We start from the raw sequence: 17,166 nt of genomic DNA, 5'->3' as shown, positions 1-17,166 counted from the left end.
TTTGAAGTAAATATGGGATACTATATTGCTAAAAGCCGTTGCTGCTAAATATGATAAGCTACAAAAAACATTAGAACACTTAAGGGATTCAGATCGAAGGTCATTGGCGTGGGGGGGGGCCTTAACAGTTGTTACACGTGGTACCCCACCAAAACATTAATTCCGATTTATTTGTCATGTTTGTTTCCAAAGTTTAGGAAGTTAAATCAAGTCTTGGGACCGCAGGGCTTCTTGGGAAGCGTAGCCTTGCAAGCGGCACGCAGATCGATGGCTCTCTGCAGCCCAGCAGCGCAATAGGTATTTATTTATTTTTTTAAATTTCTTTAGTTTCACCGCTTTCACGTCCCGATGTCGTCTGTCTGTAATCAATCAAGAGCGTTGCTCTGTGATCGTTGGTGCTAGAAAGCTGCAATTTGGCATGGATATGTAAATAAATAGTTCCGACAAAGTCGTACAATAAAATCTAGAAAAAAAATATTTAAGGGTGCCTCCCCTACACGTAAAATGGGGGTGTAATTTATTTTCGCTTTAACCCTAGTTGGATATCTTTAACCTAGTATCGTTGGATAGGGCTTTCAAAACGAGTAGGGGTCTTCAACAATATTTTTTTGATAAAGTGAGTATTTTTCGGAAATAATAACTCCGAAATAACTAACTAGAAAAAAAATGTTTTTCCCCCTGTAACTTTTGAACCATGGGCACCATGGGTCCAAAAAATATAAAAATAAAACGTAGAAATAGAATCTAAGACAGACATTAAATGAAAACTATAGCGAACATGATCACTAACTAAGCCTATTCTGACAGAATGGTAAGTACGGAACCCTATACTGAGCAGCGCCCGATATGCTCTTGGGCAATTTTTTATTGTACGTAACGACCACATTCGTTTCAAACTTTGTTTTACAAAACATAAAGAAATACCGTTGCAAGTTCAACAAAAACTCGTTCAAATAAACGGTAAAAAGCCAAACGTAAATATTTTATGTTGTCCGTCATTACAAGTGGTTGACCTATCGGACAACGGCATTTACAAGCCAATTTCCTTCCCTATAGACAACAGTTTGCCATTAAGGACAGCGTACGTGATTAAATATTTAATTCACAATCACAGGCGCCATCTTATATATCGAAGCGGCCAAGGTTCACACAAATATCTGAACAAATCCATTACTAACAAAACTTCCGTGAGACAGACGTATTAAATTTATTAAAACGGGTCACTCACGTATTTTAAGTCGGAAATTGCACGACAGGTTTTACTCCGTACCGAGAAGAATCATCGGGAGCTTATTTAACTTCATACATTTAGTTTAGTTTCACAGAACATATTAAAGAGGTTAGAATGGCTATCGCGCACAGTTAGTATCGGAACCGGTGTCGCCGCTCGTTCCTCTACACATTTACTAACACTCGCGCAATGGTAGTAAAACTAGCTAGCGCCTTGTGTGCGTGGTGAATGGATACGCCTCCTTTAAACAGATTTGACGTCTGGCTTCTTAATCTGAACGTTATTGTGGCGCAAAAAGGCATGTTTACTTCATTTTCGGTCAGCGCGGGCGAGTAGCATGCGAGCGTTTGCTCAAAACCCCGCGGCGACACGTACAGTCACCAGCAAAAATATATGACTGTGGGCAGCCGTGCAAAAATATCTGATGCTCCATTGGAGGCATAAGTATATGACGACACTACCTCGGTAAAAATATGTGATGCTTTGTGGCCGGCAAAAACATCGTTACTCTGTATCCGCATAAATATCGGATCGGATCGCTTAAAAATATTTGATTACTCATAAAAATCAAAATTATGTGATTACTCTCATCTGGCATAAATATCTCTCTTAATGTGAATGCAAATACATCGGATGGCAGACGGACCGCCTATATATCTGACACGAAATTATGAAATATGTCATCAACCGGCAAAAATGAACCATACCTGGATAGCATAGAGCCTTACATTGTTTGAAATGATTTGACAATTCACGAAAACAGTGCAGACCTGCCATTGCATATGTCTGTCTCACATATTTCATTTGCAATTTTAAATTGTGACATAATTCAGGTAGACTTTTAATAGACAATGTGTAATAAACCTCCTTCTTACATAAAAAAGAATGATGAAGAGGTCAACCTGTGACTCCTATGAGACTGACAAGGACAAACAATAATAGCGCTTTCGCTGCTACTCCTACTGAAAGATTCATAAGAGTATCCCGTTTTGTCATTTCCCCCACCCCTCATGCCAGATCCAGTTATATACTAGATTCATGATTGCAATACGTTACAATTCAAAATTATATCCAGTTTATTCGTTTATTCCGTCAAATCGATGATAAAATATAATGTGAGACAGACATATACAATGACAAGTCGGCACTCTTTTCGTGAATTGTCAAATCACTTTATACAATTTACGGCTCTATACCAAACATGTATGGTTCGTTTTTAAAGGTCGATAACATATTTGTGATTTTCCAACGTGTCAGATAAATAGGCGGTCTGTCGTCCATCCGATGTATTTGCTTTTACAGTGGAGAGATATTTATTCCAGATGAGAGTAATCACATAATTTTGAATTTTATGAGTAATCAAATATTTTTAAGCGACCCGATCCGATATTTATGCGGATACGGACTAACGATATTTTTGCTGGTCACAAAGGATCACATATTTTTACCGAGGTAGTGTCGTCATATACTTATGCCTCCAATGGAGCATCAGATATTTTTGCACGGCTGCCCATAGTCATTTATTTATGCTGGTGACTGTACCCTGCTCGCATCGCCATTCTACTTGTTCTGTGTTTAGTTTAGTAATTTATTTTTAAGGTATTTGTCTATGGGCCACTAGTTGCCGGAAATAAAGATTTTTCATTTTCATTCTCTTTATTTATTTTTGGTCTTAAGTTAGGTTATTTTATAATATGGATATAAAAATAAAATACAAAAACACTTACAAAAACAATACAAAATACTTATAAACATATTATAAAAAACCTAACCTAGGGTGCCGCCAGCAGCGGGGCAAGGCCCAAGCTGCCGGTGGTCAGGGCTGCAGAGAGAGGAACCGGCGGACTATCCGCGCCGTGTCCAAGATCACCGCCTTCTGCATCTGACCCTTGATCCAACCACCTAGCGAGAGTCTCTCATTTTCATTTATTATTAGAGCATACGGCACAATAGAAAAATAATAATACTCATTGATAATAAAAATATATATATTTCATCTTATAGCTACAATGCTATGGCATCGCGGCGACAACACAGGATCGAACAGCTTAACCAAAAACGTATTATCAAAACCATTCTCTTTCAAAAACAGTAATCTATCTAATAATATTAAACTCTCTATTACCTGAGCTAAGCATAATCTTATTAAATAAAATAAAACCATATTTTTCCACTGACAATCCGTTACCGTCAAAGAATCTGCAGGTAAAGTATGAAAAAGGTCTAATTTTAAGATGGAGTCGGCTATTTTGAAGTACTCTTCGAAGTTTCGGCTTTTAGCTCCTACTCTCTTCAGTCTGCCTTCTGTTAATACGAAGTCGGGTTTGTGCTTCTTAATAATTGCCTGGAACAAAACAATAGGATCATTTCGTGTTAATAAATAAATATTATAGGACATTCTTACACAGATTGACTATTTGACTAAGTCCCATGGTAAGCCCAAGGAGGCTTGTGTTAAAGACCTAATATCGTGAAACGAACCGAATAAAAGTTCAATAAAATAAACACTACTTTATTCCACTAATCGATAGGGCCACCTATTGTTACCTCTGCCTTCATATACTATGTGTCTATCTGTAAATGTACTCCTCCAATCGGACCCTAGTGAAGTAGACAGCATTCTGATGAGTTTAAAGAGTGATAGTGCCCCTGGATGGGATGGAGTGACCACTAAATTTCTAAAATTAGCCAGGATAAATGTCGTTCCTGTTATCTGCAGACTAGCTAACATATGTTTTGATGCCGGGGTCTTTCCTAAACAGTTAAAACAGGCTGTTGTGACACCTGTACACAAGGCCGGGGCGAGAGACGATGTTAATAACTTTCGACCAATATCAGTTCACTATCATCATCACTATTTCCAAAATAGTGGAGAAAATAATTAACAATCGCCTTACCAATTACTTTAATAGATATAACATCATATCAGATCGACAATTTGGATTTCGTAAAGGCAGATCTACAGAAGATGCTGTCCTAGCGCTCACCACGGAAATCACACGTCAAACCGACAATGGTAAAAAATGCCTTGCAGTATTTCTGGATCTTCGTAAGGCCTTTGACACCGTCTCGCACTCCGTACTTACACAAAAACTCGAAAAACTAGGCGTTCGAGGCACTCCACTAGAGCTGTTCAAAAGCTATCTTCAGGAAAGGTCACAAACTGTTAAGATTGGCGACTACACTAGTTGTAAGTCTCAAATTTCCTTTGGTGTACCACAAGGGAGCGTTCTCGGACCTACCTTATTTCTAGCATACATAAACGATCTTACAAATCTAGACATTGACAGGGGCTGTGTGTTCTCGTATGCAGATGATAATTTAGTAGTTTTCCATGACGAATCCTGGGAAGCTGTATACGAAACAGCAGAAACTGGGCTACGTAAAATAGCTACTTGGCTGATCAATAACCTCCTTACTCTAAATAGCTCAAAGACAACTTATATCTGCTTTACAAAATACAGAAACACGCAGCCTCCTGCAGACTTTGAGTTGAGAGTGCATAACTGCCCTGACAACACTCAAAACTGCAACTGCACAATCATTACCCGGACTCACTCCACAAAATATCTAGGCATAATAATAGACTCACGGCTTTCCTGGCATAACCATATTGAACTTCTGAATGGGAGGATCAGGAAGTTAATATGGATTTTCAAAATTTTGAAACGTATTGCCCCTATAGAACTACTAAAGCAAGTGTACTTGTCACTAGCCCAGTCTATAATAACCTACTGCATCCCAGTATGGGGAGGGGCTAATAAAACTAATCTCATGGAGGTTGAAAGGGCGCAACGTAGTTTGCTTAAAGTCATATATTCTAAACCTTTTAGATTCCCTACTACTGAATTATATCGGATTAGCGACCTACACTCCGTAAGAAAACTCTATATAGAAGCTCTGCTTCTCAAACAACACAAGGCTATACAATTTGTTAATGACAACATGACTCGACGTAGGAGAATACCCAATGTTATTAATATTCCGTCTACCAAATCAAAATTTGCCCAACGCCAATTTCCGACTCAATCAGCCAAGTTATATAATTCTGTCAATAAAATACTTAACATTTACCCAATGACATATCTAAAGTGTAGAGAGAGTGTTAGATCATGGCTAAGCACACTGGATTATGAAGAAACGGAGGCACTGTTAGTCTGAATCCCACTCACATACACATTCACACACACACACACACACACACATACATATACACACACTCACACTCATACACACATGCATATACACACACACACACTTTCACTTGAAATATAATTATGTACCTGTATTTTTGTTATAAAATACTATAGATCTTTAATTGTAATTACACAATTGAAATTGATCATTAATTGTAAATTGTATAATAATTTGTAAGTACAATATAATAATTTGTAAATTGTATATTGATTTAGTTAAGTACAGTTTGTTGGTTATTACCCTATTTCCTAATGGAAGAGCGGGCTCTCCCGACAACACAAGTATTGTTTTACTTAATGGGAGACTCCAGCCTTTTATGTAAAGTGTATCATAAGTTAAACCAAATAAACTATTTTTGTATTTTTTTGTATAAATGTTATATTGAGGTTGTGCAATAAAGAGGATTTGTATTGTATTTTATAATTTTTTTTTGGTCCCTACTATAGGACTTACCTGCAACATAGCGCGGTATAATAAGCTGCGTGCCGGCAGCTCGCGCCTCGCTACCACCCGCTCTAGAGACTGAGCGGCCACCATACGAGCGTTACGGCCCAGCGTGAAGCCTGCAATTAAGAGCCAACAGGAGTGGTCATTTCTCCATACAAACGTAATCGACTGTTTCCTCCGTGGGTTTTGAAGCTAGAGCAATGATTTTTTCAACACAGATTAATATTGTCAATATCTGTGTCGGACCGGTTTGCTTTTTTGGTCGCTAGAGCCCTTCAAAAATGGCCAAAATGGCCTAATTGACTATGCCGCAATGAGAGGCGTGGTATTCAAAACTGTTATCATTTAGCCAAAAAAGCAAAACGGTCCGATACAGATAATTTCATTTAGATTTCCAAATATGGTTACGATTGGTTAAGTTTTGGAGGAAAACCTATTAGAAATGTGCAGTCAAGCGTGAGTCGGACTTAATGTACGGAACCCTTGGACCGCGAGTCCGACTCGTACTTGGCCGGTTTCTTCCACTTTTAATTTTTTGACGACCGGTCTGGCCTAGTGGGTAGTGACCCTGCCTGTGAAGCCGCGGTCCTGGGTTCGAATCCCAGTAAGCATTTATTTGTGCGATGAGCACAGATATTTGTTCCTGAGTCATGGTTGTTTTCTATGTATTTAAGTATTTGTATATTATATATATCGTTGTCTGAGTACCCACAATACAAGCTTTCTTGAGCGTACCGTGGGGCTTAGTCAATTTGTGTAATAATGTCCTATAATATTTATTTATTATTTATTATTATAATTTACCTCTAAGATACTCTGACATGGGGAACCCAGCTCCGCTTGCGCTCTGCAAGTCTTCGAAGAATGTCGATTGTGTTATCTCTTCGCTGAGGAGATGGTAGCAACAGGGCACGTTGAATATAGCACTCGTGGTTGACTGGGACACGAATATTCGTAGGGAGGAGGGGCCTAGGTCGCCACAAGTGTGGAGGCCTATACAAGCAGACAGATAATAGGGGTATACATATGTGTCGTTAAGTGAAAGGTCGCTTGACATAAGGACGCTCTGGCAGGTGATTCGTATAAAGACACAAGCAGATCTCGTCCTTATGGTATGGTAAGCTTTCACTTGAAAACGGTCACATATACAGACAGAAAAAAAATGTGTATATTGTTCCGACAGATAAATATTATTAGGGCTGGGAGGTCAAACCCGATAAATTAAAATATTTTTTTCTTTCAAATTAGAACAGCACGTATGTTACATATAGTTCCAATTTCAAAAACCCTTTTGTTCGAGTTATCGGGTTTGACCGCCTAGCCCTAATAATATTTATCTGATCATATACAAAGAGAAAAACTTAAGTCAAAGGCTAAAGACGTAAAGATAATAAGCATTGACACATAAATAGGACACAAGATGAAAACAAAACGTGTTTCTTCAATTTTGTTCCTGGATGGTAAAATTGTATATAGCCGGTCAAACAAGTTTGTCAGTAGAAAAAGGCGCGAAATTCAAATTTTCTACAGAGTACTGTAGTTTCGACCTGTATGTACCTACTAAAGTTGTGAGCATTTGCAATTAGGTAAGTATGCTGCAATTTTCGGCAACCGAAAAATCAAAAAATTGGCCAATAAGAATTTGGATTGACACTTATGAACTCCAAGCTAAGCCAGAACAATAATAACAATTTAATTTTAAATATTAATTAAATAAATATTTCCATAAACGATCTGACATCACATCACACATCCAAACATTCATACCTGTGAGCATCACATTGACATCCTCGTGTGCGAGCTCAGGGAAGTTTTCCCTCACAACCGACGCCAGGTCAGTATTCTCGGTGACAAAGAGTTGCGCGAAACGGTGGAGGTGTCCCGTTCCGCGGGACCCGGTGTTGGATATGGCGTGCCATTGTTTCTGTGTTCAAATTTATTTATTGGGTGGATCCACTATTTCTTGTTGTTATTCTGTCCGGTCAGCCAAGAGAGAATAGTAGCATAGTTTGTTAGAAGACATTGTACACCACCTTCTTCTGACACGCCTGGTAGACGACCCTCAATGGAAAGGGTTTATAAGTATCACAAAAAAGCGTGTTTTGTCAATTTAAATGCCGAAAAATCAGGTTTTAAAGAGTGACCCAGGAGAACGTAACCATGGCAACGAGTGACAAGAAAAAGTTGATTCACCCTATTAACGCCATATACCCGAGTGTAGGCCAAAGGTTACGGCGCCATCCTTCGAAAAGATTGCACCATACCTTTGGCCTATTCTCGGCTAGATGGCGTTAATTTCAATATTTACAAATTAACACATATCAGTGAAAGAATAAGGATAAAAGTCAAATGGCGTTCTAACAGTTTTAATCTTTTGTCAAAAGATAGCAGTGAATTTACTTTGGCTACATTGCAGCATTGGATTTCTTCAGCCAGTATAATTATAATCGCATGTATAAAAACCGTAAACGACTAATATGATTTATGTAAAATATTAAATCTTTGGCTACATAAATCACTTTGACAATACGCCTCTATTTCAAATTATCTTTGATAAAAGTAATGTAGTTACCTGAATCAGTTTGCCCCTCGCCTCAGCACTGGCTAGACTAGTTCTATCGCAGTCCACAGTGAGGCAACGCAGCTTGTAACCTGTAATGTATTCATATTTCGATACAGATAATATCTTTTGACGCCAACAAAGGATTAAATCTGTGTCTTTTTGGCTTAAACTTAGGGCCCATTTAGACGATGCGAGAACTCGCATGCGAGTTTCATTACATTGCGGGTTTTGATCGGTCCGGTTGAATTGGACGTAATCAACAGTCCGCAATGTAAATAAAGGGGCCCACTGATTACCTGTCCGCCGGACGATATCGGCCTGTCAGTTGTTCGGAGCTGTCAACTTTTTGTTCTAACTGACAGGCCGATATAATCCGGCGGACTGTTACCTAATCAGTGGGCCCATTAAAATCGCATGCGAGTTCGCGCGCCGTCTAAATCAGCCCTTAGATTGCTTTATTTCTTACGAGCGACCCGCCCCGGCCTCGCACGGGTTACACAAAATCTTAACAAATTATACACCTAAACCTTCCTATTGATAGGTGAAAACTGCATGAAAATCCGTAGGTACAGTAGTTTTTGAGTTTATCGCGGACAAACATACGCACAAACAGACAGACGCGGCAGGGGACTTTGTTTTATAAGGTGCAGTGACTAGCTTGCGCTTACATAGTATACATACTAATCATGCTATCTTAATATCCTGGTAAGGACCAAGGTCCTACCTATAGGACTTATTCAGTACAATGAAATTTAAATCAAATTCAATTGGAACAGAGTTGCGTTTGTTTTGTTACATTTCATTTTCAAACAAAATAAAATCAACTCACTTCTGGTCACGGAAATAGTCACGTCACTTCTTGTACCCGTCATCCCGATACATTTTTTCCTTTCATTTAATACTTTGGCGTTTGTCGATGTACAGTCGCCATCAGATAAATCGGAGCGGCCAAGGTGCTCACAAATATCTGAACACGCACTCTAGCGCCTTGACAATAGAGGCGTGTTCAGATATTTGTGAGCAGCCCGGCCGCTCCGATATATCTGATGGCGACTGTACGATCGTGATCGTGGCTAGGTAGAGTAGGTAGTGACCGGAATCATAGAGAAAAAAATACATAGAGTGCTCACTCCATACATCAGTTCAGACTATTAATTTCAGTGTCTACATCTAGCATCGAGTAGCGGAACTATCAGTACTGCTACTTGACAATAGATGTAGCACCGACCGGAAAGTCTTATCTCAACAGCATAAGACTTTCCGGTCGGTGCTACATCTATTGTCAAGTAGCAGTACTGATAGTTCCGCTACTCGATGCTAGATGCTAATAGTCTTTTTGGTACTAAAACTGATATATGGAGTGAACACTCTATGTATTTTTTGCTCTATACCGGAATGTACATACCAGGGATGTTGCGGATGCAGATTTTTTGACATCCGCGGATGCGAATGCGGATTTTTAAAGGCTCACATCCGCGGATGCGGATGCGGATGCGGATGTCAAGATTAGGTACTTAGAAAACGTCAAATATTACATTTTTAGTATTTTTTTATTAAAAAAACCAAACGTTTAGTATTTGAGCAAGAATATAGGTGCATTATATTTAATAAACAGTAACTTCGCCGACTTTTCTGGATCTAGACCAGGGATGTTGCGGATGCCGATTTTTTGACATCCGCGGATGCGGATGCGGATGCGGATTTTTAAAGGCTCACATCCGCGGATGCGGATGCGGATGCGGATGTCAGGATTAGGTACTTAGAAAACGTCAAATATTACATTTTTAGTAGAGATGCAACGGATAGTTGTTTGGCCGGATACCGGATATCCGGTCTGGACGGTGGCCGAATATCCGCTATCCGGCCGCCGGATATTCGGCCGGCGGAACTATACCTATATTTTGAGTTTTGCAGGTGCGCGTCGTGCAGGTTTCAACCTGTTTCGTAGTGAACGTTCGCGCGGAGACATTTCTAGGAGCGTAACGAGTTTTATCATGTCATTACGTAGTAAGTTCGTTTATAGTTACAAGTGCGCGCGCGTACTTTTGTGTAAACAAATAAGTGTATTGTGTGACATTGGTTACGTATTTATTTCTATACTTGGTCAACCAGATCTTGACAGTAGAAAAAGGCGGCAAATTTGAAAAATGTAGGCGCGAAGGGATATCGTCCCATAGAAAATTTGAATGTCGCGCCTTTTTTTACTGACAAGATTTGGTTGACCAGCTATATCTACTGTGTCGTTAGCATTATGACCGTGACTGTTTTCACTATCCGGTATCCGGCCGGATACTAAAATAACGGCCGGATAGGCCGGATACCGGATAGTAACCGGATATCCGGTGCATCTCTAATTTTTAGTATTTTTTTATTAAAAAAAACGAAACTTTTAGTATTTGAACAAGAATATAGGTGCGTTATATTTAATAAACAGTAACTTGGCTGACTTTTCTGGATCTAGACGATTTCGTTATAGGTAATTACGAAATTACCTAGCACTTACGCCGCCGCTATAAGACGTTCCTGTACCGACTTATTCGACATCCGCATCCGCATAAGCTCCGCATCGATTTTATGCGGATGCGGATGCGGATGTTGAAAATAATGCGGAAGTTCCGCGGTTGCGGATGCGGATGCGGATGCGGATGTTGAAAATAATGCGGAAGTTCCGCGGTTGCGGATGCGGATGCGGATGTTCGCAACATCCCTGATCTAGACGATTTCGTTATAGGTAATGACGAAATTACCTAGTTGTTCAACATCCGCATCCGCATAAGCTCCGCATCGATTTTATGCGGATGCGGATGCGGATGTTGAAAATAATGCGGATGTTCCGCGGTTGCGGATGCGGATGTTCGCAACATCCCTGGTACATACCATGGCTGGCGGTCACCAGCAGATGGCCGCGGCCTCCGCCGGCCTCCACCGAGCAAGTTGCCGATACCATGTGGTGGAGAGACGATAGCAGGCGTGACATGATGCGAACCTGAGACACACAGACAAGACATTCTCTAGACTGAGCCATAGAGAAAAAAATACATAGAGTGCTCACTCCATACATCAGTTTTAGTACCAAAAAGACTATTAGCATCTAGCATCGAGTAGCGGAACTATCAGTACTGCTACTTGACAATAGATGTAGCACCGACCGGAAAGTCTTATGCTATTGAGATAAGACTTTCCGGTCGGTGCTACATCTATTGTCAAATAGCAGTACTGATAGTTCCGCTACTCGATGCTAGATGTAGACACTGAAATTAATAGTCTGAACTGATGTATGGAGTGAGCACTCTTGTCTTACTATATTTCTCTATGACTGAGCATAGTAACGCTAACCCCTCTGCCACTTATACGGTAGTTTTACTCCATCTTCGAGTCAATCCCGTGCCGTGATTGGTCCGTGTCTTTGAACGGACCAATCACGGCACGGGATTCGCTCACCTCGTCCCCCCGCACCCCCGTATTTTTGGCAGCATCGGTTTCATGAAATAATTGCTCTAAACTCAGTCTAGAGGATTCCTAGTCTATGCTGAGTGAGACAACATTTTTGAAGTGAAAACTTCTTTAGCGGCGCTGCGGACTTTTTGAGGTGGGCGAAAAATGTTAGACTCGAGACAGCGTAAGACGATCACGTGACCGTAAGATTTAGATTGCCACTGATTTAGATATCGTTTAAATCAATAAAGAAAAACTCAATATTACATGAAAAACTGTTACATGTAATATCATTGAGTTTTTCTTTATTGATTTAAATGCCATCTAGTGAGTTTCGCTCTAACTGGTATTAATATAACTCGAGTACTAACAGTGATGTGCTTAGGGGTTTCAAGTAATTAGCGCTAACGCTAGATGGCGTTAACCTCAATTATACATAGTGCATTTTGCACTAGTCATAGAGTTTTCACTTCTGCCGGCACTCCCTGAGTGCAACCCGTTGTTTTTTTATTTATTTATTGAGAAAAAACTGTTTTTTATTAACATTAAACAGTAGATTAAGCAGCTGAAAATACACGGACACGTTCGTATTTTATCATGCTACTTCAGTCAACCTCAGTACTTTTTGTACCGAGACTGACTGAAATAGCAAGACATGTCCGTACGTTTCCGTGAAAATACGATGGAAAACAATTATCTGTAATTCTAATTACACGACTCCCCAAAAAGGAGTGTATGTTTTCAGTGTTCATGTTTGTATGTATGTGAGTTTCTTTATTCCACGATAACTTCTAAATGCCTTAACCAATTTAGATGTATGATGCATCATTAGAATCCTTACGTCATCCCGGGTGAAATAGACTACGTATATGACGTCATAATAAACACAATACCTATGGCGTACATTTAGTTCGCTTTTAAATAGCCGGGCTAGCACATGATTGGCGTCCCTCCCTCTTTTATTAACATAGTTAGAAAACGACGGGTAGTCTAGTCTATCTCGCCGTGAGATACTGTCGCGCCAATCATATGCTAGGGGTGCTGCAGTCATGTTTTAAATTTTGTTTGACTTGTAAAGAGCCACGAAGGAACAAATATACATGTGTATGTTTGTTTTCACGTATGTACCCACAATTATCGGTCTATGTGTGTACATAGACCGATAATGTATGTATGTATGTAAGTCACTTTATTGCACATAAACAAGTTAGTATATATGTATTATATCGTATAGAATGTAATATATGTATTATATATTTTAAATATATATAGCTGTTTAGGTACATATTTGTTATATTTCATATCTCATACTTTGTATATACTTATAGTAGGATATAGGTTTGACCTATCTTGTAGGATATTAAATCTTTTATCTTTATGCCGATTAGTACAGCTTTTATGTCTACCGTTCTCCAATTCTCCCTCAATTGCTGAAGGGTTAACTGGAAGAGATTCCTGAAAGGGATAAGTTCGCCTTTGTACTAATGATGTGTAGTGATGATGTTCTTTCAAGTTTTATGTTTCTCTTTGTACAATAAAGTATTTTACTACTACTACTACTACTACTACTACTACTACTTAAGATAATCGTGTGGTATGCTGTGACAAACCTCATAACTCTTCTTAGGGTTCATGAACTCCTTGACTGGGATCTCCTGTGGCAACACTCCGCCTCTGTCTCCGATGCGTTGTTCTAGCTGGTCTACTGACAAGCAGTACTAGTTCACTGACAGACAGTGCGTGAATAGTTGGGTGAATCAACTTTTTCTTGTCACTCGTTGCCATGGTTACGTTCTTCTGGGTCACTCTTTAAAACCTGATTTTTAAGCATTTAAATTCACCAAACACGCTTTTTTGTGATACTTATAAACCCTTTCCATTGAGGGTCGTCTACCAAGCGTGTCAGAAGAAGGTGGTGGACAATGTCTTCTAACAAACTATGCTACTATTGTCTCTTGGATGACCGGACAGAATAACAACAAGAAATAGTTGATCCACCCAGTTATGCTGTGACAAACCTCGTAACTCTTCTTAGGGTTCATGAACTCCTTGACTGGGATCTCCTGTGGCAACACTCCGCCTCTGTCTCCGATGCGTTGTTCTAGCTGGTCTACTGACAAGCAGTACTAGTTCACTGACAGACAGTGCTTGAATAGTTATGCTGTGACAAACCTCGTAACTCTTCTTAGGGTTCATAAACTCCTTGACTGGGATCTCCTGTGGCAACACTCCGCCTCTGTCCCTGATGCGTTGTTCTAGCTGGTCTACTGACAAGCAGTACTCGTTGTTCACTGACAGACAGTGCTTGAATAGTTGGGTGAATCAACTTTTTCTTGTCACTCGTTGCCATGGTTACGTTCTGCTGGGTCACTCTTTAAAACCTGATTTTTAAGCATTTAAATTCACCAAACACGCTTTTTTGTGATACTTATAAACCCTTTCCATTGAGGGTCGTCTACCAAGCGTGTCAGAAGAAGGTGGTGGACAATGTCTTCTAACAAACTATGCTACTATTGTCTCTTGGATGACCGGACAGAATAACAACAAGAAATAGTTGATCCACCCAGTTATGCTGTGACAAACCTCGTAACTCTTCTTAGGGTTCATGAACTCCTTGACTGGGATCTCCTGTGGCAACACTCCGCCTCTGTCTCTGATGCGTTGTTCTAGCTGGTCTACTGACAAGCAGTACTCATTGTTCACTGACAGACAGTGCTTGCGTGCCGTATGTACCCACAGGCCGAGAGGTGATTTGTCTGGAATATGATTTGGTAGCTTAAAAAGTCGTTTAAAAAGTTAATCACAATAATGCTTGTTTTTTTTTTAGGATTTCTTAAAAGCTTACTTACGATTGGACACCATGCGTCCAATCATAAGTTCACACTTAAATCAAGCATTTCTGACATTCAGACTTGAATCTAGCATTATTTTAGTTTTTTTTTATATAAAAAGGAAAACATCTATTTAATTTGACATTTGTTACTTCATTGGTCTTGCAAATTTCTCATATCTTCAGCTTTCTTATGAAACTTAAATAGTTACGTACTTTGAAGTCTTATATATAATAATAGCATGTTTCTTTAGTTTTAATTAAAGGCAAAGAAGTGTGGTATTTGTGGACAGAGTTGTAGTTTGTAAACTTACCACACTCATCACTCTGCACATTCCAAAACTCCTCAACAGCCCATTCCAAGTCCATTCCATCCAGCGTTTCCCTCAACCGTTTAGGCAGGAGTGTCTCCCAATGGTTGTGGGTCAGGAACTCAACCATGTGGCAGTTTGCAAGCGGCAGTAGGGGGGTTAAGTAGGAGAGTAGTGAGTCTATATGGTTGCGGAGTTTTAGCATGGTTGGGTCCATAGTTAATCTGAAATGAATAAATATATTTTTTTTAAGTTTTTATTCTCCAATATTTTTGACCCAAGGGCACAACCAAGCCTCCACTTAGTTTTTGCAGCAGGACTGCATGGAATTTATGGACTGCAGGACTGTATGGAGTTTATTTCCTTTTGTAGGCCAAATTGCTTGTAATTTGGAGTCCTGTTTTATGTGAACACCCTCTTTATGGACCCCTGCAACCAAGTTTGTGGTGGGAAATCAGTTTTTTAATATTTAGTGAACTTTTTTTTAAATTGGAACCTAACAATATTATAATTTTTTCCACATTCGAATTCTAAATAAAGAATCACTCACCTAAATTATTCTAAAACGATACACCAGCATCATAAGGATTATTCGATGGTATTTTCAAGAGTGCACACGTCTTCTTATACTGTGCCCTTATCTTCTCCGCCATGTCCAATATATCATGGTCCTCAGAGTTAGTGCGAGGGAATGTGTCAATAAGTTCCTTTACTTTGGTCAGCTGGTTCAAGATTTTGTCAGAATACTTTGTTTCTGAGTTCTCGTTAATATTTAAATGATGTGTCACTGTGCCTAAGTAATATCCTGTGTAAGAATAAAATGGTGGGGAATAAAAAAAATGTGAGACTGTGACACGGACAAACAATAATAGCGCTTTCGCTGCTACTCCTACTGAAAGATACATAAGACTATCACCCTCATGCCTGATCCAGTTAAAATACTAGGTTCATGAGATGATGAGATGTGTGTGAGAGATAACATTGTCACCACAGAGTTTTAGTGGTAAAAAAGTAGGTATACAAACTATACAACCAGCTCCTAATTGAAATTGAAATTGAAAATCTTTATTTCAGGTCTGTCGGCCCATATTCTGTTAGTTTACACTGCTTAAAAACTATATTAGTAGAGTACATAAATTGTAAAATAAATAAAATTAAATTAAAATATTAAATTAGTTAACTTAAGTTCAATTAAATTTAAATTTGATTAAAATTAAATTAAAAGTAAATTCAATGTCAATGGCATAATAAAAATGAACTTACCCAGTTCTCTCCCTAATTCAGCACCTCTGTGGTAGCCCAAGTGGTACCCTTCAGGGTTCCCTGCCTCTTTACCGGCCTTGAATCCCTCTTCAAAACTATTTTTATGCGATGTTTCCTCATGCACAAAAATATCGTCTAAAACGTCGTTAAAATCACGTTCCACAGCCATTTAAAGGTTCTTTTACAAGATATAGTCGTTGCAGAGTATTTTTTAAATGTTTTTGTAAAAGTATTTCAAGGTGTGGTGTAGTCCCCATGAAACCTTTTCTGATAAATAGGTTGTATCAAGCAAAATATAAATGAATCAATTTTAACTGTATGTATGCTAGGCAGGGAAAATTATAGTTAGTTAGAAAAGAAGGAAAAACTAGTCGCACACAATAAAAAATATAGATCAATGTACAAACTGTAATTTAAATATTGTATTATTATAAAAACAGCTCTAAGTGCACAGTCAGCAAGCACCATGCAAGCCAAGCAATTCAAGCATGACTTTGACATTGACAGTACTGACACTTCTAACGAACAAGAGGATGTTCATAACTGGTGAGAAAAAGCAAATTTATTTGAAATATCAAATATTTTTGCTAAATTTTTTTCTAGGCTTTAAATAAAAAAATTAAAATTACATAAAATGTCATAAAAAATGGAAATTTACGTTCGTTATATGCATTATTCAATGTTAAATAAAATATAACAATGCAACCGCTTCTTTTAGTTTTTGAACGTCCCTCAATATGACAGCATCTATTTTTAATTTTAAGTCGAAGAACTTTTGACTATTCTGCCTTCGATTGATTACATACCATAGCTGTTTTATGTGAAATAACTTTATTAATATTTTGTTTACATTAAGATCTTACAATCTTACGTCCTTGAACCACAATCA

The 17,166-nt window shown here is 38.8% G+C and overlaps 2 protein-coding genes across 2 annotated transcripts; both read right to left on the bottom strand.

Moving 5' to 3' along the window:
* Window positions 1-3,207: 3,207 nt before the first annotated feature.
* On the bottom strand, window positions 3,208-15,228 carry LOC134653374 (probable methyltransferase-like protein 25). The gene is made up of 8 exons (XM_063508710.1): window positions 15,018-15,228; window positions 14,457-14,629; window positions 11,316-11,424; window positions 8,448-8,527; window positions 7,643-7,799; window positions 6,680-6,868; window positions 5,882-5,991; window positions 3,208-3,575 (listed from the first exon to the last, which is right to left on the bottom strand). Exons 1-8 carry the CDS (start codon window positions 15,217-15,219, stop codon window positions 3,225-3,227), a joined length of 1,371 nt encoding a protein of 456 aa, XP_063364780.1. The 5' UTR covers window positions 15,220-15,228; the 3' UTR covers window positions 3,208-3,224.
* Window positions 15,229-15,570: 342 nt separating this feature from the next.
* LOC134653225 (protein LTO1 homolog) lies at window positions 15,571-16,490 on the bottom strand. Its single transcript, XM_063508552.1, has 2 exons — window positions 16,278-16,490; window positions 15,571-15,819 (listed from the first exon to the last, which is right to left on the bottom strand). Exons 1-2 carry the CDS (start codon window positions 16,444-16,446, stop codon window positions 15,575-15,577), a joined length of 414 nt encoding a protein of 137 aa, XP_063364622.1. The 5' UTR covers window positions 16,447-16,490; the 3' UTR covers window positions 15,571-15,574.
* Between the last annotated feature and the right edge of the window lie 676 nt (window positions 16,491-17,166).

The sequence above is a fragment of the Cydia amplana genome, chromosome 13, assembly GCF_948474715.1.
Source record: "Cydia amplana chromosome 13, ilCydAmpl1.1, whole genome shotgun sequence".
Lineage (NCBI taxonomy): Eukaryota > Metazoa > Arthropoda > Insecta > Lepidoptera > Tortricidae > Cydia > Cydia amplana.
Note: the sequence above shows the minus strand (reverse complement) of the source record. Positions and strands in the feature narration are given on the sequence as shown.